A 25,071-nucleotide genomic window follows, 5' to 3' on the forward strand; every position below is an offset into this window, starting at 1 on the left:
GTGGATGAGTGCCATGCCTCTAGGAATTCCCTGGCTGTTCTTATATATAGGACACTATATAGGACAAACAGGAAGACTGCTAATGATCCGCCTCCATGAACATCAACTAGCCATGAAATGCCACGACCAGCTATCCTTAGTAGCCACACATGCAGACGACAAGCAACATGAATTTGACTGGGACAACACTACCATTATAGGGCAAGCCAAACAAAGAACAGCCAGGGAATTCCTAGAAGCATGGCACTCATCCACAAACTCCATCAACAAACACATCGACCTGGACCCAATATACCGGCCACTACAGCGGACAGCTGAAACTGACAACCGGAATGCCGGAGGAAACACCACAGAAGCGCTACACAGGAGGCTCCCAAGCACTGAGGATGTCACCTAGACAGGGGTCGAAACGTTTGCAACAAAAATTTCTAGCTCGGCGAACAGACCCACAACAACGAGCACCCGAGCTACAAATTTTCACCCAAACTTTGATTAGTTTAAGCGGGTGGGGGAGAGAATATACATAAGTAGTGTATACTGGCTGCTGAAGTGTCTGGGTCCAGGCAACACCATTGACAGAAATGTTAACTGTTTGATACAGACTCAACACAAAGTGCTAATAGCCAGGGCTGCAGTAATCATCCTCCTCAGGAAGAGTGATTAGCGCCCATTACTACAGCAATGGACATCCATGCAGACGTTGAAATTGACAATGACCGCACGGAAATTAACAAAGACTGTACTGGAACTGACAATGACTGCACTGAAACTATCAATGATTCTGCAATGTTTACAATAAACAAACTATGTTACAAAGACAATAACCTCATCACTGACCTATTACATTACAAAATGTATAAAAGTATCTTAACATGTGCTCGAGGTGGAGAGAAGACTTTCGGCTCACCACCGCGCAGTTGATGTCTCTCTCTTTCCGGAGCTCGGGTATTTCCTTGTACAATAAACTCTGTCGTTGAACCCCGACTCTGACTCTGAGGCTGGTGATTTTCCCCTCAACAATAGAAAGCATTGTTTTATGAAGGGTAAATCATGTTTGACCAATTTGCTAGTTATTTGAAGAGGCAACAACCACATTGGATAATGGGGAATCTGTAGATATCGTGTATCTGGACTTCCAGAATGTATTTGATAAGGTGCTGCAAAAGTCTGTTACCCATGGTAAGATCACATGGGGTTAGGAGTATGTTATTATCTTGAATAGGTAATCGGCTAACCAACAGAGAGCAGAAAGTCAGGATAAATGGGTCTTTTTCTGTTTGGAAAGATGTTAACTAATGTAAACTTCAGCCCCAACAATTTACAATCTACATCAATGACTTGGATGTAGGGATAGAAAGTACTAGAGCCAAATTTGCAGATGACACTAAAATGGATGGGAAACAAAGCCGTAATGAAAAAATGAGAAATTTACAAATGGATAAGGATTTGTGAAAGGGCCAAAATTTGGCAAATTAAATTTAATGTGAAAATGGAGATTACCCATATTGGTGCGATGAATAAAAAGACAACTTATAGAGTATCATCTAAATGGAGAGGAACTTCAGAGTGCTTTGGTGCAGGAGAATCTTAGTGTGCTCATGCAAGAATTGCAAAAAACTAGTATGCAGGGACAGTGGTTAACAAGGAAAACAAATGACATTTATTGTCAAAGACAGAGTATAAAAGTAGGCAAGTCTTCCTGCAACTGTACAAGGTATTAATAAGACTGCACACTGAGTATTACAAACAATTTTGGTCCCTTGCTTGAGGAGGGAAGCAGTTGCATTGGAGACAGTTCAGAAGCCATTCACTAGATTGATGCCAGAGATGAGGAGTTTGTCTAATGAACAGCAGTTCAGCAGTTTCAGTCTATATTCTCTGGAATTTAGAAGAATGAGAGGAGATATGATTGAGATATCTAAGATGCTAAAGGGGATTGACAAAGTAGAGAGAATGTTTTCTCATGTGGGATAATCTAGAACGAGAGTTCATAGTTTTAGGATAAGGGGGAGCAGATTTTTAATAGAGCTGAGGAGAAATTATTTCTCTCAATGAGTCGTGGATTTATGGAATTCACCACCCCAGAATGATGTGCTGGGCCATTGATTAAATGTAAGGAGGAGATAAACAGATATCTCAATTAGTAGTGGGCTGAAAAGTTACAAACAACAGACAGATAAATGGAGTTGAGGCCGAGTTGAGATTATTCATATTCGTATTAAATGTTGGAACAGGCTTGAGGACTAAATTGCCTACTTCTGCTCCTAACTCTTATGTTTTAGTTGAGATTGAGCAAAGCGGTACAGGATAGTTAGTCAGAATGAACTGCAAAATCAAACCCGTATGTCCGGAAAGAGTGATTGAGCAATCCTGGAAAATACTGTCTAAATGCTCAGCATTGGTGTAAATGAATATTCTGAAGTTATAGAGCTATACAGTAAGGAAAGAGACCCTTCAGTCCAACTTATCCATGCTAATCAGATATCCTACATTAATCTAGTCCCATTTGCCAGTATTTGGCCCATATCCCTTTAAACTCTTTCTTTTCATGTACCCATCCAGATGCCTTTTAAATGTTGTAATTGTACCCACCTCCAACACTTCCCCTCTCGCTTTAAATCTATGCCCTCTAGTTTTGAACTCTCCTAGCCTGGGAAAAAGATATTGGCAATTCATCCTATCCATGCTCCTCAGGATTTTATAAACCTGTATAAAGTCATCCCTCAGCTTCCAATGGTCCAGCCAGCTGAACATAAGTGTGCAACAGACCATGATTCAAGTTTCTTTGCTGTTAGGTAGAAAGATTTAAAATAGAGGAGCACATAAAGTATTATTAATACCTTCACTTTAAAGAATTGAAATACACTTTGAAATCACTGTTACAAAAAGACAGTTTTAACGACTTTATGCAGTTTATCATATTTGACGCCCTTAGGAAAATGTTAAGTCTAATGGTTCATCAAAAGCGAACTGACTTAATTTCTTCCAGCATCTTATTAAGAGCTGTAGTAGACAGGTAGGAGGCTGGAAGAACACAGCAAGCCAGGCAGCATCTGGAGGTGGAGAAGTCAACGTTTCATGTATAACCCTTCTTCAGGATGGGAGGTGGGTGTAGGGGGAGCTGCAGATAAAGGGGGTGGCGGGGATGGGGTGGTGAAGTGGGGATAGGTGAAGACAGGTAGAGGGTACGACCTGGTTAGTCAATGGGAAGAATGAATCCAGTTGGTGGCAGGAGGAATGGAAGGGAGGGGGAAGGGCTGGGAAGGGAGTCGTGAATGGGAAGGGAGGTTACTTGAAATTGGCAAACTCAATGTTGAATCCTCTGGGTTGTAGGCTGCTCAGGCAAAAGATGAGGTGTTGTTCCTCCAATTTGTGGTTTGGTTTTTTGTGGCAATAGAGAAGGCCAAGGATGGTCATGTTAGAAAGGGAATGGGAAGGGGAATTAAAATAGGCGGTGACTGGGAGGTCCGGCCGGCCCCTGTGGGCCCGGCTGAGATGCTCAGTGAGCTGTTCCCTAAGTTTACGCTTGGTCACACGATGCAGAAAAGTGCACATCGGGAGCACCTGATGCAGTAAACTAGGTTGGAAGAGAGGCAGGTGAACTTCTGTCTCAACTGGAAGGACTGTCTGGAGCCCTGGATGGAGGTGAAGGGAGATGCTGTACCGGCAGGTTTTTATCTTTTCCAGTTGCAGGTGAAGGTAACTGGGGATTCGGGGTGGGGCTGGGGTGTGTTGGTGGGGAGAGTGGCACAAACCAAGGACTGTTGAAGGAACTGGTACTTGCGGAAGGCAGAGCGGGGTGGGGAGGGGAAGATGTTCTTGATGGTGCGGTGTATTTGGAGTTGGCAGAAGTGTTTAAGGATGATGTGTTGGGTGCAGAGACTGGTGGGTTGGTAGGTAAGGACAAGGGGACTCTGCCTTTATTGTGTTTGATCGGGGGGAGGGTTTAGAGCAGTGGAACGGGGAATGGAGGTGGTGAGGTAAAGGGCTGTCTGGATGACAGAGGGGGGAAAAGCATTTTGTTCAAAATAGGTGGACATCTGGGATGCGTGGGAGTGGACTGTCTCTTCATCCGTACAGATGCGGCGGAGTTGGACGAATTGGGAGGTTGCAATAGAGTTCTTACTAAGAGCTAAGCCATCTCTGGAAATGGCACAGGGAATCTTAGATGCACCAGGGTAAGTGTTGTTTCTTTCTTCATTCCGTACATTTCAGTCTGAGTGAGTCAGTACTTGGAAGGTTTACAGTCACCTTTATCAGAAAGAAGAAAGTGGTACCAGGCAGTTCAAACTGGAATTTACTCTGATCATTGAGAAACTAGCATAAGAGAAACCGAGCTTTTCAACAGAAGATGAGTGTTGAGACTCTATTCACTCTTTTGAACAACTGAAAATATTACTTAACTACATCAGCTGTTGGTTTAACAACATTGTTCCCACTGCAATGTTTTAAAATTTGTAGTCTTAAAACCAATTTGTTCATTCTAAGAAGAGATTTGAAGCTTCAGATAAATAAACAGCCCGTTGAATATGACTGTTGAATCATGAGACCATTGTTTGTTCGGGCACAATGCACATCTGAATATTCATTACAAATGACAAATACAATAATAATAGCTAACATGGTCTTATGGTTTTGTTGTTAAATGCTTATTCGTCATCTCTCTGTAACCTTCTATTACTCAAGATGAGTCAACAAAATTTAATATAAATATTTGTGAGAGTGAAGTAAGAGTTTGATACTGTAGATGAGCATGAATAATAGAGACAAGGTAGCATTATAAACTGGTGTAAAAATTCTCAGTTTATTGGTACAAAATTCCTTTATTCAGCACATTAATACTGAAATTAGCCCAATAACCATTAATGATCACGTCAACATAGCATGTAAAATAAATTTAGTAAATGTTTAAATCAGTAAATACCACCTTTTCCTAGTTGCTATCAGTTCTGACGAAAGGTCACTAGATTCAAAACGGTGATTCTGCTTTCTTTCCACAGATGCTGCCAGGCCTACTGAATTTCTCCAGCAATTTCTGTTTTTGTTTCAGATTTCCAGCATTTGTGGTTCTTTTATTTCACTGCTTTATTTCCCTACATTGCAATATTAAACTCATTTGAAATGCATTTTCTTGGCTGTAAAGCACTTTAAGACAATGATGCGTCAGGAGAGGCACTATACAAATGCAATAGTACTTTATTCTCTTAGATTTCTGAAACAATTTATGAAACAGTTTTTAGCCTAGAGGACAGGTGGTGGTATTCCTGACAAGTGGTAGCAATAATAGCTTCTTCCCTTATATCTTTGGAGAATTGTCTTAGAGCACCTGGTTTTGGTTGGAGGTATATCTCCTTAAAGTGTTTATTGTCCATATGTCTCTCCACCATAAGCATGATGGTTCTCAGCATCTTTTAGCAGGCCATGTTCACGTTCTTATTGGGTTTTTCTCTGCCCTCAAAATTGAGTGCAAATTTAATCCTGGATGTCAACATCTTCACTATGTTCTGCAGAATGTTTACAACCATAAGTGATTCTCTTTATGAATGAAGAAAATTGGACATCAGGGATTGTATGCTGTTGGAACTGTATAACTACTTCACATCCTTTGGTTCCAATACAAATTACCCCTGAATATGGGTATTACTTCACTACTCACCCTTTGGTCCCATTTAGTCCTCTTCATGGCTCTAGCTGAGACCTTGAACAGCTTTCATTCATTTTGTTGCATTACATTTACTTCACATTTATGCACAATTTCCCACAGAATGCAGAGTTCATGAGACTGATGCTCCAAGCCATCTATAAATTGTGGAAATTCTCCCAAGAACTGGGATATGGTCTCTGCCTGCAACGGAACAAACTGACCATTCCTACTTAAGTGACATAGGCTAGCCATTGCTGGTCTTTCTGCCTTTTCTAATTGTTGTTAACCTTTCAATGCCTGAATGCTTATAAGTTATCTGGTGATGTTTGCATCCTCTGGCTCATGTTGCTCAACATTTCAGAAATGCAGCAGGAGCAGACTCTCTTATCCTCCTTCCAAGCCCGAAAATATTGGGGATGTAGTCTGCCCAGAACATGTAAGTGCTCCAAGCTAAAGACAGAATTTAGAAGCAGGGCTTCAAGGAAAATGTACACATTTCCCCCAAGTTGATTTTTGGATGCATGTATACTGCATGACTCTGTGCTTATGGAAATTGAAATCTAGCAGATTAACAATGAGAACATACCCCTTGTGAGTGTAGGTATTCCACAGTCTTTGTGATTGTATAAAGTACTGCACTGGCCTCTCTTTCTGAGAAACACTTCTGCCGTAGGATCCTGTCCAGCAGCTCCCCTCCTCTCATTAGTTCCATGACAAGATACAAATACTTTCCATCATCATATACCTGAATTTAAAGCAAACAAAAACAAGGTCAGGTAAGATTTATTTGCTTTAATGAGCTCTGTGATGTAACAAAGATTCACAAGCAAAATAGTATAGTTCATAACCTCACGCTCATATAATTTGCATAAAGCCATTCTAATACACAGTGTATGATATGTTTTCTGTTATTATCTTTGGAGAATTCAGCTTGGTATTGATGTGGTACTATTGTATGAAATAATAAGCCGATTACCTCTTTATCATGTATATTGTGATTATAATTTCAGCTAATATAATGTGATTTCTGCTGAGCTTAATAAGTTTGCAGTGCACTAGTTTAAAATAGACTGATCAACAATAAATGGTACATTGTGACAATTAGTTCGTGTTTTGGCTTGAAAATTGTAAGTGATAAGCAATCTTTTTTCATAACAAATAATTCATAGCTGAGACTCCATAGTGCAACAATAGACTCATCTCACTGCTCACTATATAGCGAACAACAAGAAACAATAAAATGTTTTTGATCCCTACTCATATGCTTTCTGGAATTAGTACCTTGTCAATCCCCCCAAATCATTCATAATCCTGCAGAGATAAGGGGTTGAAACTAGTGAAGGGAGTCATTTTTATGTTCACAGATGAAGGCTTGCCCAACAGCAATACATATGACAAATTTGGAATTGTGGATAGAGTACTTCCAAATGACCAACTTGCAGTCCCACAACGTCAGAATCAAGGACTCTGTTCTCTTCAACTGAATTACCTAACTCTCTAATAACCCCAGACCCTCCAGGTCCCCCTTTACCTTACTTTGTGACAGACCATTTTCAACCATCCCTCAAAGTGGAGACCCATCACATTTAACTTTGCTTCCAATTGTACTCCTTGCCTCCTCAGCCACTACATTACACCTTAATAATGCCCATCTTATTGTGTCATGCAGGCAGATGTGCCCCCGTCATCTCCCTGGCCACATCCTTGTCCACTCAAAAGACCATGTCAACACAACTGTACTGATAGCCTTTGACTCTAGCTGAAGTGCCAATGCACTAACAGACAAGGTATGATATGGCAAGGTATAATGCTGCTAATTACAGGTAAGCACTCAATGAGTGAGCACTAAGACAGCAAGAAAGCAGTCTTGAGATGCAGGCTGGTCCAATGCATGAGCTGGGTGGTTTCCCCCACTACTCAAAGTGTTCCTATAGCAGCCTTTCAACGCTAGCCGCTGATGCACTTTGCAATGTAGGTCTGTGGTTTCTAAACATTCTGCAAGGTGCCATGAGAATCATGAGACGGTGGAAGATATCAGATGCCAATGTGCATGGCTGAGGGATGCATGTGGCTGGTGCCCATGGATTGACCTGCGAGATGCTATTTGGTGCTGAGCAACTTGAATCTTCACAGCTGAAATCGATAGCTACCCACTTTGACTTCCATGTTGAGAGTTTTCAGCATTCAGTTTGCTTGGCACATTTGGTGGGATAGGCAACTTCACATTAGTGAGGCATTAACAAAATAGCCAACAAGCAACAATTCTCCTTAATAGATCATTCAAGGCTAGTGAATGATCATTCAAGGCTACCTAGTGAGAAATTCAATGCAATGCAGGCTAACTGCATTAAAAATGTGAGTTGCTCCCAACTTCGATATAGCACTTACTGGACTTCATGATTGATTTTGCAACAAAGCACACCATAGCCCATTTTGTTCAGGCCCCTAGAAGCTCTACCTCAGTTTTCAATTCCAGATTCCATTCATTTGAATTTAAACTCCATCAACTGTCATCATCTAATTTGAACCTATACCCTAAGCATTAACTTGGTCTTCTAGATCAGTAATCAAATGATATTATTACTACACCACTGTCTGCCTTGTACTGGTACAGTAATTTGTGCAATAACTTCATTCAGTCCCATGGAAACAATACAGTCATAGCGTCATACAGCATGGAAACAGACCCTTTGGTCCAATCAGTCCACGCTGACCACGTACCCAAACTAAACTAAACCCAATTACCTGCATTTGGCCCATATCCTGCCAAACCTTTCCCATCCGAAGAGTCTATTTCCGTGTTGTACATCTCTATGACCCTATTGGCAGGTGGGACTCGGTTGGGTTGGGATATTTGGTCAGCATGGACAAGTTGGACCGAAGGGTCTGTTTCCGTGTTGTACATCTCTCTGATTCTATTGGCAGGTGGGACTAGATTGGGTTCGGATATCTGGTCGGCATGGATGAGTTGGACCGAAGGGTCTGTTTCTGTGCAGTACATCTCTATGACTCTATACTCTATTTATGAACTTATCCAAATAACTTTTCAACATTGTAACTGTACCTGCAACTCCCACTTTCTCTGGTAGTTAATTCCATATTTACACTCTCTGTGCCCCTCATGTTCTTTTGAAATCTTTCTCCTCTCATCTTAAGAATATGCCCTGTAGTTTTGAAAGCCTCCACTGAAGGGAAAGGATCCTTGTCATTCACCTTATCTATTCCTCTCGTGATTTTATAAACCTCAATAAGGTCAACCTTCTATGTTCCAATAGAAATAATCTCAGTTTTTCCAGTCTATTTCTTTTATATCCTAAGCCCTTCATTCTCAGAAATGTGCTGGTAAACCTTTTCTGAACCCTATCTAGTTTAATAATATCCTAAGTTTATTTTTAGTATGGGGAGTATCTAATCAATAGTAATCATAATAAAATAGAATTTTAAAAATAATAATTACAAATGATTCAAGTAAGAAAATGACCAATGTAATAAATTGTGAGACAGTAGCTGAATTTTGAGAAGAATAGGTGGAAACTATGGAAGATAAATTGGAAAAAATAAGCTCTCATGGTTCTCAAGTGACAAAGAATGAAAATGGCAGACAATATTTAATAAGGTGATTTTGAACAGAATTATCACACTCGGCTGACATGCTTTAATTATTTGAAGAAGCAACACAAAAATTAAATAAGGGTAATATACCAGATAGAATATGCGTGAGTTTTCATAATTGCTTTGACAAGTCTTAATTGTCAGTTAAATGGCTCATCCCACTCCCACCATGATTTACCTGGCAGTAGGAGAAGACCCATGCTAAGTGGATTGACAAGCAGCTTTTTATAATAATTATGTAACCAAGGTCAGTACATGTGGAATTTGGAGTAAGCAACACAATGAATAGCTAGCTGGCTACAAAACTAAAACTAGTAACTACAAGTAAAACCAGGCCATCAGTGCAGCTTGGGAGTGATGGGATGAGGCTAAGTTTGAGAGGCCAGTGATGAGAAGATTAAAGGGCATATATGTTTGATGTGGAATTCCCCAGCACAAGTAAAATAACATGGGGAGTCTGATGAATCTCAATGGGCCCATGGTTGGACAGGATGCATGAATGTCCAACCACCCCTTACCTAACCTCCTTCTCACAACATCCCAGTCCTGTAAAATTCAAGGCAGGTTGAATAGATAGTGGGCAAACCATATACTGCATTTAAGTACACCCTGCCTTCACACATGCTGACAGGAATCTATAACATCTACCTGTAATTTATAAATTCAGGAATGACACCATATTGGGGTCACAACTAGTACTGAGGAAGATTTTGAAAAAGAAAACATAAAATGATTTTTAAACTTGTAGAATGTGTGTAATTATTAAATTAATTTCAATCTAGATAAATATCATCTGCATGTTGTAGAATATAGAAATATATATAATTCCTTGTAAAATAATAACATGAGGTGAATGTAAAAGAGATCCAGGATATATACACACAAGTTAATAAAAACAAATAAAATAAACAAAGCACTGGGATTAGCTGCTGGAGGGTTGGAACAAAAATGCAGGGAAGTTCTTTAATCTTGAATCAGATCTTGGTAAGACCAAAGCACAACTCCAGTTCACTGTATTTGCCTCTGATTTGTAACTACAATTTAGAGGATCTGACAACACACAAAATAGATTTAAAAGTATGGTAACAGAACTGAGAGGTTTTGTCTTTCAAGAAAGATTCAACCTTCCCTAACATGTTGCAGTTAGATACACAGTTTAGCATTACAGAGTTACTTGCCTTGTGAATGCAGCCTATCCATTATCACGTTACTGCAAATAGTAGGAAGAATTCTAGCTCCTTGACATAAATGAGTGAAACTGACATGACAACCTTCAACAGGAAATCTGTGGCAATTCTAGACTCAGGTACCAGATTATGGGGTCTAAACAACTCAATCTTCTACTATCTGGCAAATTACCTTTTGCAAACGCAGTTTGAAAAGAATTCTGATTTATGTAAGGAAGATAGAAAGATGATTCATCTAACCAAAGAACCAATCACAATCCAATGTTCAATCCCATGGGTATAAATTCTACCAAACCATTATGAAGAGAAAATAAGATGAAAGGTAATAACTTGGTTAAGCGTTTTCCATGAAGTCTAACAATTATGAACAATAATCTGTGCCATGTTAGAACAACATCTTTCAAAGTGCTAAACATATGCCAATAGTACAGTGTAATAAAGTGTCTGGTCTACTCACATCCTTCAGGGTGATAATATTTGGATGTTGTCCATATCGCAGTAAAATTTCAATTTCCTCTGATGGATCTCTTTTGCTTTTGTCAATAATCTGGAAATAACAGAGTGAAAGCACAGTTATTAATTCCATCCACTTCTGTTTTTGCAATGTAAATAATGGTTTTTTTCTCCATTATTTTTCCTTCTGATTTTCTCCCTGTTCACCGTTGCTCCCTGGAGGCCAAGCGTATCAGGGTATAGCTTTACTGTAGATACAGCAGGAAGGGCATACTTATATTTACTGTGATGAAATCTCTGCAGTTTATAGAATCAGAGTAAGTAAAATCTATCAGCCACCAATCCATATTCTATGCAGATAAAGGATGGAAGCACAGGGCCTGAGTTATTGAAAAAGATGAGTAAGTCTTACTAATTTCACATGGTGAAACCTTTAATTGCGAAGTAACTGCTCAATGCATGACAGATGGTGTACAATTCTGCCTAATTCAGCAAAGAGAAATCAAATGCATACTAGAACTGGTGCTTTGATATGATATTTGCAATGCTTTGCTGTATAGGGCTCCTGTTTCTGGAGTGATGAGTGCTGCTTTGAGTTCATAACAAGTCCAACTTCAAGGGTTTCGCTCCGAGCATTTTCCGGATCTGAGTGTGGTCATTTCTGTTGCTGTGGACTGCAGCATGACAAGGAGAATGAGTAGACTTGGCACAGAGAAAGACCAGCTGCTCGATTGGGAAAGTGGAGGAGGTAGATAGGACTCTCCGCTGGGAGTTCATATTTACCCATAATATGCAAGGAATAATTGTTCTATCTCAAACTCAATGAACAACAGTCAGATGCCTGTATTTCAACATAAAATCTGGAGCTAGAACAACTGATTCACAGCAGAGCAAGGCAGGCATCAATTGTAGTAATGAAGGGGACCAAGGTTATTTTGCATCTACTGTTCAGATGTGTAGCCTCTCAGAAGTGCATTTAGTGTTAGCTGCACCCCTCAATTATTTAAATAAACAAGCAACACAAAGCTTGCTTATTTCTTGCACTGGAAGGAATTGTACCTGTTTTCAGGCCTTATTGAATTTCACTGGGTTGCACATCACAGTCTTAACCTAAAACACTCTTACTATATTCTTGTACTTTCAAGAACTGAATTCAAATTCTGGTTTGCACAATAAAATCAGCTGAACATGCAGTCTGGAGTATTGCTGCCTGTTTCCTGCAACTGATGTTTCTAAGATAAAGTTAAGTCCTTTGCTTCTGGGACCTGGAATATTCAGCATGGACTCTTCATCATCATATTATCCTGAATTCCACATTCAATTGAAGCTAAACTTGCTTGTACTGTTGGTTAGGTTTGTGTGTGTGCAGTTGGAGCTGTTAGTAGTCACTGAGGTTCACTAGGACAAACAGAACATTCCTCAGACGGATAATATAAAAAAGGACAACTAATAATAAATAAAAACTTGAGTGGTGAATGAGTGCTAGAATTAGTTGAAATTGTCAATCAGTTTCTGTTATCAAGGCTTTGCTGAAGAAGTGAGAGTTTTGCACCATATCTTTGGGCACATGGCACTTGCTATATCTTTGTTAATATCCGGAAAAGGAGAGAAGAAAACTGGTACAGAGCAGATTTAAAGTTTGGACTCTGTTTCATACTGTGGTAGAACATTTGGTGCATGCAACCTACCCATTGCCTTGAATGGATGCAGCTCATTTCCTGAGCAGACAGATGGAGACTTACCTTTACAGCATAGTCCACAGCTGTGAGTTTGTGAACACATCGCTTGCACACGGAGTATGATCCAACACCAACATCCTCTTTCAACTCATAACCATCTGTGAAGTGAATATTATTCCCGTGTAGCTGCTGGAACAGAATTGCAAATGAAAACTAGGAAGTAATCAGGGTATTGTTAGGAATCAGGATCAACACCTACATTTAAGAACAAGTTGTGTATTTTATTGTTTCTTAATTTGAAAATAAATATCTTTAGCACTAGATCCAATACTTCTATCCCAATTTTTCCTTTCCTTTGTAAAAATGCAATAAAGTTGTATCATGACACTGTCCCTTAAAAACTTCTAATGATCTGTTGACAGATAACCTCTTTTTATCTCTCTACAGACAGATGATCTGCTAAAAATTTCCAATTCCTTTTTTTTAAATTTCACACGTTTACCACCTGAATTAGTTCATTTTAATATTGCAGTGTACTTGAAAGAAAAAGTGATGATTAATTATAGTTCTCTGTAATGTAATATTTGTAGGCGATATCATATCCCTGGTTTGGCAGCGGTAATTAAGGCAAAACTGTCAGCATTCATATCATGATTATACTGAAACTGATAGTAACAGCTTCAGTTTGCAGATGCATAGAAACTGTAGCCATTGATTCTGTACTTTTCTAGACAATGCACTTCTGAGATCCTGTGTTGCTGGAAAAGAGCGGCAGGTCAGGCAGCATCCAAGGAGCAGGAGAATCGACGTTTCGGGCATGAGCCCTTCTCTCAATCCTGAAACGTCAATTCTCCTGCTCCTTGGATGCTGCCTGACCTGCTGCGCTTTTCCAGCAATACATTTTCAACTCTGATCTCCAGCATCTGCAGTCCTCACTTTCCCCCCACTTCTGAGATCCTGTCAAACTTCAAGCAATCCAAAATAATTGAAATGGTGTAAGCTTACTATTGTATTATCACTGTAAAAACCCTCTGGAAATATACACCTTGTTGAATGAAGTATAGCCTGGACTTTTAACAGTTTGAAAATGTATTACTGACTGCTAAAAAGCTGTCTAGATGGTGAAAGAATAGTGTTATATTTGTTGAATGTTAATTTTCTCCCATTATGACATGCAATTTCATATACTTTTCAATTACGTTTCTTCATGATATTATGGCTTTTACCCTAATACCGCGGATGTCTTCCAATCATTGTTTTTCATATGTGCAAAATACAAATTAAGACTAAAGGGATTTGGTGAGTTCTTTTGTAATTCATAGTTTGACATCCATTAGAATTAACCTTTGTGATTGGTTGCTTGTCTTGATAATATCACTGCTGCTAGACATTTAAAGATCCTCTTGACTTGCGACATAGAGTCATACAGCACGGAAACAGACTCTTCAGTCCAACCGGTCCATGCTGAATGTAATCCCAAACTGAACTAGTCCCATCCTCCTACTCCTGGTCCATATCCTTCCAAATTTTTCCTATTCATGTATCTATCCAAACATCTTTTAAACATTGTAATTGTACCAGCATCCAATACTTCCTAAGGAAATTCATTCCACACACGAACCACCCTCTGTGTAAAACATTTGCCTGTCATGTCTTTTTAAAATCTCTCTCTTCTCACATCAAAAATGTGCTCCTAGTCTTGAAATCCTTCATCCTAGAGAAGAGACAACTATCATTAACTCTATCTGTACCTCTCTATCAGGTTGCCTCCTATTCTCCAGAAAAGAAAACTAGATGGGTAGGGGGAAATCTAGATGTCAGAAGCCATTAAATCTTTGTAAGCAATTTTCTTTGAGTTCAGGACCAATCACAATAGATTCTCAAAATCCAGCTCAATATACCTCTGTAACAATCTCTATTGCTGTAATTATATTTATAAAACAGAGCTAAATGTTACAAAAGGAATATTCTTTCCAGATTTGTCTCCCTTTAAACAAAATGGAAACCTTACCTATTTTGTACAGTTTGATGCTATTGAGGAGAGGATTTTGTTGAATACTGAATACTTTTCTAAACCATATTATCAAGGAACTAACTAGAGGATAGGGTGTTTTGGATTTAGCTTAGATAATAAGGAGTAATGAGAGTAATCTTGTAGAAAAGGAGTCTCTAGGGAAGAGTTCTCATAAAATGAAATTATTTTATATTGAATTTGAAAGTGATTTAGTTATGTTCAAAACTAAAATATTAAAGCTAAACAAAGCAGACTATATAGATATGAAGGGAGAGTTGACAATGGGGTATATTGGGAAACAACATTGAACCATACTTTATGCATCATTTGAAACACTACATCGCTAATAACACACAAACTACACAGAATATGTGGTCCAAATTCAATGGGCTGTAGAGTTTTTTGTACTATAGATCTCTATGACTCATAACTGTGGCTAACAAGTGTTTAAATCAGTTTAAATCAAAGGAAGAGGCTTCTATTGCTGCCTCAGGATTAAGAATTAAGCCTAAGGATTGGATAGATGTTAGAATACAGAAACTGACGACCAAGAAATTGATACGGAAAGAGAAAAGGCAATTAGAATAAATTAGCAAGAGATATAAAACATATTACAAAAGTTTCTATAGTTATGAAAAACGTGATTAGTGAAAGTAAGCCTGGATGCCTTCGAGACAGAGTGATAGCAAATTGTAATGGAAATTAAAAAAATAGGAGTGAAATGAAATGAATGCGATATAACTGCCTTCTTCTTAGAAGGTACAAAAATTATAATGGGGCACAAAGACAGCAGGGAGAATGAGGAACCTAAAGAAATCAGCTATAAGTAAATAAATCATAATGGACTATGAATGGGAATAAGTGAAGACAAGTCCTTTAGATCTGACAACATGCATGCTAGATTTTCAAATGAGGTTACTGCAAAGATAGCGAGTGCATTGCATTTGATCTTCCTTAATTTCTTAGATTCCAGAAAAATCCCCAAAGATTGGAAGATAGCAAACATACCCTGAAAAGCAGTGTTATAAAACATATGTTTGTATCCAATTTGTGTTGTGTGGGATAGCCGGTTGAGCTAGTAACCCTTGAGCACAAGATGTTCTGTTGGTGGTTACACTTTATCCTGCCTAGGAACAAGTTCAAACTTTGTTGCAAGGTTTTAATATGTTATTCAAAACAATTCAAGGGTGTGAGAACAGTTTTAGTCAGGAGTAGGCAAAGAGCCTACTTAAGCTAAAGTGTTACTGTTAAGTGGCTCCATGCTGTTGGGTTCTTGAGGTTTGGAAACCCTGGGCATTTTTCAGCATAGGGAAGGTGATGGCCTAGTGGTATTATTGCTAGACTATTAATCCAGAAACTCAGCTAATGTTCTGGGGACCAAAGTTCAAATCCCACCATGGCAGATGGTGGAATTTGAATTCAATAAAAAGCACTGGAATTAAGAATCCACTGATGACCATGAAATCATTACCGATTGTCAGAAAACTCCATCTGGTTCACTAATGCCTTTCAGGGAAAGAAATCTGTCATCCTCACCTGGTCTGGCTTGCATGCGATTATAGACCCATAGGAACGTGGTTTACTTTCAAACTGTTGTCTGAAATAGCCATCAAGCCATTCCGTTGTGCCAATCTTTACAAAGCATCAAAGAAATTAAACTGGATGGATCACCTGCATTGACCTAGGCACCGGAAAACACAAGGGTGGAAACAGCCCTGTCGACTCTGAAAAGTCTTCCTTCGTGACATTTGGAGGCTAGTGTCAAAATTAGGAGAGCTGACTCACCGACTGGTCAAGCAACAGTCTGACATAGTCATACCCACATAATCATACCTTACAGACAAATGTCCCAGTTACCACCATCACCATTCCTGGATATGGCCTGTCCCACTGGCGGGACAGACCTGGCAGAGGTGGCGGCACAATGGAATACAGTTGGGAGGGAGTTGTCCTGGGAGTTCTCAACATTGTCTCCAGATTGCCTGAAGTCTCGTGGCTTCAGGTTAAACATGGGCAAGGAAACCTCCTGCTGATTACCACATACCATTCTCTTTCAGCTAATGAATCAGTACTCCTCCATGGTGAACATTTATTGGAAGCACCAAGGATGGCAAGGGCACAAAATATTCTCTGGTTCAGAGATTTCAATGTCCACCACCAAGAGTAGCTCAGCAGCAGTACTACTGATCAAGCTGGTTGAGTTCAAAAGGACATAGCCTTTAGACTGGACATGTGGTGGGCGATGAGGGAACCAACAAGAGGCAAAGCATACTTAACATCATCCTTATCAGTCTGCCAGTTGCAGGCACAACTGTCCATGACTGTATTGGTAAGAGTGACCATTGTGTAGTTCTTGTGGACATGAAGTCTCGACTTCACATAGAGAATAACCCCATCACGTTGTGTGGCGCTATCACCGTGCTAAATGGAACAGACTTCGAACAACTCAAGTCTGGGCATCCATGAGGCACTGCGGGCCATTTACAGCAGCAGAATTGTTCTCCAGCACAATCTGTAACCTCATGGCTTGGCATATCCCCCACTCATCCATTACCATCAAGCCAGGGGATCAACCCTAGTTCAAAGGATAGAGCAGGAGGGCATTCCAGAGCAGCACCTGGCAATCCTGAAAATTAGGCGTCAACTTGCATGCCAAAGAGTTTAAACAGCAGATGATAGACAGAGCTAAGCAATTGTACAACTAATGGATCAGATCAAAGCTCTGCAATCCTGCCACATACAGTTGTGAATGGTGGGGACAATTAAACAATTCCCTGGAGAAGGAGACTCCACAAATATCTCCTTTATCAAAGATTGAAAAGTAAGGCACATCAGTGCAAAAGATAAGTCTGAAGCTTTAGCAGCAACCTTTAGCCAGAAGTGCCGAGTGGATAATCCATCTTCCTCCAGTGGTCCCCAGCCTTACAGATACCAGTCCTCAGCCTCCGTGTGATACCAACAAATGGTAGGAGACACTGGATACTGAAATAGCTACAAGCCCTGACAACTTTCTGGCAATATTACTAAAAAACCTGTGCTCCAGAACTTGATGCTTTCCTAGCCAAGCTGTTCTTGTACAGTTATAACACTGGCACCTACCTGACAATGTGGAAAATTGTCCAGGTATATCCTGTGTATAAAAAGAAGGACAGATCCAACCTGGCCCATCAGTCTACTCTCAATGATCTGTAAAGCGATGGAAGGTGTCATCAATATTGCTATCAAGCAGCACCTGCTCAGCAATAACCTGCTCAGTGATGCCCAGTTTGGGTTCTGTCAGGGCCACTCAGCTCCTGACTTTATTACAACCTTGGATCAAACATGGACAAAAGAGCTGGATTCCAGAGGTGAGGTGAGGATGACAGCCCTTAGCATCGAAACTGCATTCAATCAAGTGTGGCATCAAGGAGTCTTAGCAAAACTGGAATGAATGCATATCAGGGGCAGGCTCTCCACTGGTTGGAGTCATACCTGACAAATAGGAAGATGGTCTTGGTTGATGGAAGTCAGCCATCTCACCTCCAGGACAAGTCTTCAGGGGTTCCTCAGGGTAGTGTCCGAGACCCAATCTTCTTCAGCTGTTTCATCAATGTCCTTCCCTCCATCATAAGGTCAGAAGTGGGGATGTTCGCTGATGTTCAGCACCATTCACGACTCCTCAGATACTGAAGCAGTCCACATTCAAATGCAACAAGCTCTAGACAATATTCAAGTTTGGACTGACAAGTGGTAAGTAACATTCATGCCACACAAATGCCGGGCTATGACCAAAACCAATAAGTGACAATCTAACCACTGTCCCTTGACATTCAATGGTGTTACCATCACTGAATCTCCCCTATCAAAATCCTGAGGGTTATCATTGACCAGAAACTCAACCGGACTCACCACATAAACATACTAGAGCAGGTTGGAGGCTAGGAATACTGCAGCGAGTAACTCATCTTCTGGCTCCCCAAAACCGGTCCACCATCTTCAAGGCATAAGTCAGGACTGTGATGGATTATTCCCCACTTGTCTGGATGAGTCCAGTCCCAACAACACTCAAGAAGCTTGACACCATTCAGGAGAAGGCAACCTGCTTGACTGGCCACAAGCATCCACCCCCAGTGCTCAGTAGCAGCAGTGTGTACTATCTATAAGGTGCATCACTGAAATTCACCAATGATTCTCACACAGAACCTTCCAAACCCATGACAACTTCCATTTAGAAGGACAAGGACAGCAGAAATGTGGGAACCACCACATTCAAGTTCCCCTTCAAGCCACTCACCATCCTGACTTGGAAATATATCACCATTCCTTCACTGTCACTGGGTCAAAGTCCTGGAATTCCCTCCCTAATGGCATTGTGGGTTAACCCACAGCAGATGGACTGCAGAGGTTCAAGAAGGCGGCTTACCACGACCTTCTCAAGAGCAAGTAGGGATGAATAAATGCCTGCCAGCCAGCCAATGATATTCACATCCCATAAATGAATAAATAAAAAACATGCTCTGTGGGACTGGAGAAAAAATGCCTACTAGAAAGTTGACTGTTCAGTGCAGTTGGTGCCACAAGCCATTCAAGTGGGGTGAGAGAAGAGAAATGCTGTTGTAATCGGGGATAGTGTAGTTAGAGGTATCGACACTGTTCTCTGTGATCAGGATTGAGAGTGCTAAAGGTTGTGTTGCCTGCCTATGGATGTTTGCTATGAGAGATAAATGATAAAGGCAATAGTTTTCGTGATAAGGTGATTTTTTACTACCTTTGTGCTTTGCATAGCTAATCAATCTAATGGAGATATTCCACCTCTAATATTTAACTCTCCAGCTCAATGTGATGAGAATTCTAACAAATAAACATTTCACGATCAAAGGATTCAAAATTTCCTTATTTTCCAATGTAAAACATTTTGAAAATCAATCATCTTCAGGATAATGTCTTCTTTTATTAACTGATCTTTTTCAACAGATTACAATTAAATAGTCATTTAAGATAGCACTATCTTGTATGTAAGGTTAAGGTTAATTGCATATTGAACAATTTTAAAAGCAAGTTTGAATCATGAAAATGCAAATTTTGAAATTGATAGTTGGTTTATATTCAAAAATGCCTGCTCATAATTGTTCCTTTTGATACTATTTGGATGTACCTTTGATTATTATGCCCAAAATTTAATATTATTCTTCATTTACATACATGTTTTGCATCTCATCATGAGATAAACAGTGCTTCTTATTCTCAGCACAGAATAATACCCTACTTAATTTTCTAATAGCTAATAGCTATTTAAGAATGCCTGAGATTGTTGCATTCATAATCAAATTAGATGCATCTAGTATATACTGTTCAAGCTTCAGCATCGTCAACTCACTACCTCTATTACAGATTTGTTAACATATCTATAGATACTAGCTCGTGCATTTTGCCCACTGAAAATATTGATAGTATGAGGGAATAACTTCCTGTTTAGCTAACTCCATTGCTTTTATTGTTAAGATCTTAAGAACTATCTGACCTGCACAATTGAATGGTCAATCAGTTGTCGAGAGTCAGACTGTGTATGCTCTTGGCCAAGGTTGGTGGCGACAAAACTGAAACCTCGGAAAAGCTGATGTGTGTTGGCACTTGGAGGCACGCCAGGTGAGTCTGCGAAAAGAAAGTCGATAGATCAATTGGAGCAGTTGATGCAGAATTAAAAAATAAAGTTCTATTGCGCAAGTCTTTCCAACGTGTTGTTCAACAGGACATTATTAAAGATTAGTATTACAGACATGGACTACATTGCATAAGTGCCAGACTAATTGTAGGAACTTCACATGCAGATTGACAGTAAAGGCTTGAATTGTGAAATATACTTCTTTCATAATCTCTTGTGACAGGTTTCAGATTTAATATATTTCTGAGTGCTGCAAATTCTTTTCTGCTGGAACCCTTCGTAATTCTTCTGACCCGGGCCACCTGATTACTGATTACCATAAATTACTGATTACCATCTCATTATGATTATCACCTCATTACTTTTGCACACAGTATACTTTGGACTGAAAAAAATTTAACTATGTCTAATATTTTTCAAGGAGAAAAGCTTACAAATCATCATGTGTTCACTCACTGACATGGCAGCCTTAATGATTGTGACACAGTTTACTAATAAATGCCTAGAATTGGTGAGTCTGAGCATTGTTATTATTTGTATGGCTGGGGAAGCAATTTTAGTTCAATGTCGGGTTAACAATCCAGGAATCCCTGACGAGCTCCTGACTTCATTGTAATGCATATAGAGTAATGTTGAGATGTATTTTAATGATCAATGGCTTCAGCTATGTGACTGCTTGTGACAAAGCAACTAATCAACTCATATATTCGAGGACCATCCTACAATTTGCTCTTTTGCCCCGTGCTCCAGTTCAGGCCTTTCCCGGTGTCCCAGATCACTAGTATCTTGGCAAGCTTTTACCTTATGCATGCATTGGGTATAGCACCATGCTGCGTTGTGTAGAAATCTCTTTCTCTTTATTCTTATTATTTCCTTAATTTTTAAGATTTATAATTTAATTAGTTCCACTGTTAATTTGGTATTCCTTTCCTCCCTGGTGCTGTTTTTCTGTTTCTGGATTGGGAAAACTGGTACATAATAAATATTTAATATTTTGCTATTTTTGATTTACATTACACTATCACCCATGCCCCTCTTAAAGGGGCCTATATTCTATTAATACATTTGTTAAAAAAAATTGTATTGTTCATAATATTCCTCAATTATTTTTTGTTTTATTCCCTTATCACTGCAGTCCATTTCTTTGGTCTGAAATTTTCCAGGTCTAGAGTGACGTAGGCAATGGCATGACAGTTAGGAAATTACAGCAAGATCAGAAAAATGTGATATATAATGAGATACAGATTGTCCACATAATGGATGAATGAATTACTGCCACTTGTACTCTACAATGAACAACATAATAAAATACAGTGAAAAGCTTCTACTGCTGTTACAATCCGGCACCATTTGAACATTTTAAGAATGAAAAGATAAAGCTGAAAGAAGGTCCATTTTCATTCTGCTACCTCCACCATGAGTCCTGAACCCTAAGCCGGCTGACCAATGAAACCTCTACTGTCACCTGCACTGGACCCACTAACATTGGAGTTGCCACTTTTCAGGCTCCATCTCTTCATTGCTTGGACCACTTTGCCAACAGCTGCCGATGCCGGGTCCCATGCTGGACCCACACTCAACCTGCAACCAGGAGACTCTGACTCTGCTGCCACTGACCCGTCACTGATAACCAGGCGTCCTGCTTTGGGCTTACCACAACCAGGAGCCCCTAGCTCCACTGCCGTCTCACCGATAACCAGGAGATCCTGGCTCTAGGCCTATCACAGCATAAGGTTTCAATGGTGAGATGAGAATCTTGTAAGTGAGCAGAGAAGTTCTTATTTGTATGCATTTAGATTTCACGGTTATCTAATATGACATCATTTATATAAAGGTTGCTATTTTCCCATGCAGCAGAGAGAAACTAAAGGGTGCCAAGTTGTTGCAACTGCAGGTTGGCAGAGGTTGGCATTGGCCAAGAACCAGCTTTACAGTGACACACACACCTTCCATCTGCAGAGGTTGGCATTAGCCAAGAACCAACCTTACAGTGGCACACACCCCTTCCGTTACAGAGGTTGGCATTGGCCAAGAACCAATCTTACATTGACACACACCCCTTCCATCTGCAGTGGTTGGCATTGGCCAAGAACCAACCTTACATTGACACACACCCCTTCCATCTGCAGAGGTTGGCATTGGCCAAGAATAAGTCCTACAGTAATACACGCACCTTCCATCCACAGGGGTTGGCATTGGCCAAGAACCAGCCTTACAGTGACACACACCCCTTTCATTTGCAGAGGTGGCATTGGCCAAGAATTAGCCCTACAGTGACACACAGCCCTTCCATCAACAGAGGTTGGCATTGGCAAGAACCAGCCTTACAGTGGCACACACCCCTTCCATCCACATGGGTTGGCACTGGCCAAGAACCAGCCTTACAGTGGCACACACCCCTTCCATCCACAGGGGTTGGCATTGGCCAAGAACCAGTCTTACAGTGTCACACAGCCCTTCCATCCACAGGGGTTATTGCAGAAAATCTGCCTCATTCCAGTCCGGGGAGTGAGCCACAGTCAGTGCTGCAGGTCCAACGCAACCTGTCTGGGGATTTGCAGGAAGTCAGTCAGTCAGGGAGCTACACAGATATCAGTCAGGGGTCTGGCCAAGCTCAGCCCCCTTCACAATTCTCCTTCCCCCTCCCCCAGCTTTCCCCGTAACCTTCCTGATAAAAGGCTTATGCCTGAAACTTTGATTCTTCTGCTGCCTGACCTATGCTTTTCCAGCACCACACTTTTTGAGTCTGGCCAGGTTCAGTGATTGTTATTGTTCTAAACTGACCAGTGGTTGGCTGAACTTTGGCTTCTCCTGGGGATCTATTCACTGAAAGTCAAGGAGGTTATCAGAAGCCACTGGCATGGTGGGGACGTCACTAATGGAGAACGAAGGTAGCTTGCTTGATGCAGAAATGACAGTAATTATAAAGTAGGGTGTAACTCAACATTTGAGGGGGAAGACAATGGACCATTGGAGGGCATAGGACACTGTGGAAGTGGGGCGGGGTGTCATTCACAGTCACAGTGGCATTGGTGGGAGGGGCAGTTCAGTGCAATGTTTGGTTTTACTAATCTGTAGGCCTGGGGCTCAGTGAGTTAAGTGAGGATATGAAGAGTTAAATAAAAGGGTTGGATGGGAAAATGGGGAACCTCAAATTTGCTGGGGTTGGCAAGGAAGTCAATACAAAAAGGAACCTGAAGATTGGGGGTGATCCAGATTAATAGACTGAGCCAACAATGCTTATGAAATCATCTTCTAAACTGCAAATGCACAATGCACCACAGCTGATTGGGCAGAGTAAATATTTATTTCTCTGAGGGAGCAGGCTGTACTTCGGAGTAATGTGAGGCCCTTTGAGGAGTAATTACAATATTTGGGACTTACATATGAGAAGTTAAACATACCTTTAATCATAGAATTTGCAAATGATCTTTATGCAGTGACCAACTCTTGTCAAATTAAAATCCTGGCCACAAGCAACCTTGATCATGCCTTTAATCATTATAAACTAATCACTGTCATTGCAGTCAAACAGAAGTAATCATGAATGACCTTTAAAGTGACACCTCCATGCTTAATTCTAAACCATATTCCAAAATACCATAGGCTGTACAAGGATGCAGAGCTGCACATTCCTGTCACATTGAATGGTAAGTATTTGACAATACACATGCTATATGTAGTGCTCTTTTTCCTAGGCAATTTGAGGGTAGAGTTGGGGGTTACAAGATTTCAATAATGCCACTACACCTATAATCTCTCACTATATGTGTGAAACATGGCTAAAACGGCATATATTTGAATATGATCTACATACTGTTATTACCTGACTTAATATTGCTACTGGATGCATCAGATCCCAGACTGAAACCTGCTTTGATAGATTTTTTTTTGGTTTGGTTTTAATTAAGTGGTCTCCCACTGAGTCAGAATTGTTTTAACATTAAAACAGAAGTTTGTTCACTGAAATAAATTAAGATAAAATAGAATCAAACAAACTATTCACTTATAACACAAATTCAAAGATTTTTAAACACACAGTAAAGACATCATCTCATTAATCACTAAATACTCCTTTACAGGTTCCAAACAAAGAAAAAAGATCACTTGTACTGGACTTAAAATCATCCCTTTTATAATGCTGACCATGGAAAAAAATCTTTTCCTTAAACTGAAGTATTAGGAAGTTTGACGTTAACTTCTGGATTGAAAACACTGATATTTTCTTCCTGGAGTTTATACACAGTTTATACTCTGGCAAGAATCTATGCAGAGGCAATTAATAACTCTCATTGTCAGACCCCACCATGATCTTTTGTATTGAGGATTATGGAAAACTCATTTGCCAGCGCTGAGTGCCCACATTACTAAAGACTGATTCTGTTTCTGATATTCCCTACATAGATCCTGAGGAACAGTGACCAATTGATCTTGCTACACAATGAATATGCAGGGAAATTGAAGCAAGAAAAAATGTGCCAGCAAGCCCAATACCTGTGGAAACCTCCAGCGGCTGTGCAACAGCCTCTACATGAATATGTCATGTAAGTAGGTCCCCTCAGGAGGCAGAGGACAGACAATTTCCTCCAAATGAGTGAAGTGCAGTGTCTGCCCAGCCTGGGGATTTCCCAGGACTCTGACTGAAATCACAGAAGACTTTTCTTGGAGCAGAATGCATAATCTGAAGGGGTGGGTGGCCATCCTATCCTGGTGCCATCAAGGTGACAGCTGTCCCACACTTCCCACCTACATCCGCGAATCCATCCCCCAAACTATGCTACTGGCTGCTTCCAAGGATCCACTGGGGACCTTTGTGGAGTCTCTCAATCCTCAGCCTACAA

The 25,071-nt window shown here is 40.2% G+C and overlaps 1 protein-coding gene across 9 annotated transcripts in view; it reads right to left on the minus strand.

The window, feature by feature from the left end:
- The window catches only part of rps6ka2 (ribosomal protein S6 kinase, polypeptide 2), a 426,863-nt gene that overhangs the window by 27,942 nt on the left and 373,850 nt on the right, over positions 1–25,071 (minus strand). For 8 of the 9 annotated variants that reach the window (XM_043696117.1, XM_043696114.1, XM_043696119.1 and 5 more), the window contains 4 exons: positions 20,090–20,220; positions 12,639–12,764; positions 10,901–10,990; positions 6,231–6,389 (listed from right to left, as the gene is read on the minus strand). In XM_043696117.1, the coding sequence (XP_043552052.1) occupies positions 6,231–6,389; positions 10,901–10,990; positions 12,639–12,764; positions 20,090–20,220 (506 nt within the window). The remainder of the gene's footprint in view (positions 1–6,230; positions 6,390–10,900; positions 10,991–12,638; positions 12,765–20,089; positions 20,221–25,071) is intronic. The other variant, XM_043696115.1, reaches the window with a different exon arrangement.

The sequence above is a fragment of the Chiloscyllium plagiosum genome, chromosome 9 (assembly GCF_004010195.1).
Source record: "Chiloscyllium plagiosum isolate BGI_BamShark_2017 chromosome 9, ASM401019v2, whole genome shotgun sequence".
In the NCBI taxonomy this organism is placed as follows: Eukaryota; Metazoa; Chordata; class Chondrichthyes; order Orectolobiformes; family Hemiscylliidae; genus Chiloscyllium; species Chiloscyllium plagiosum.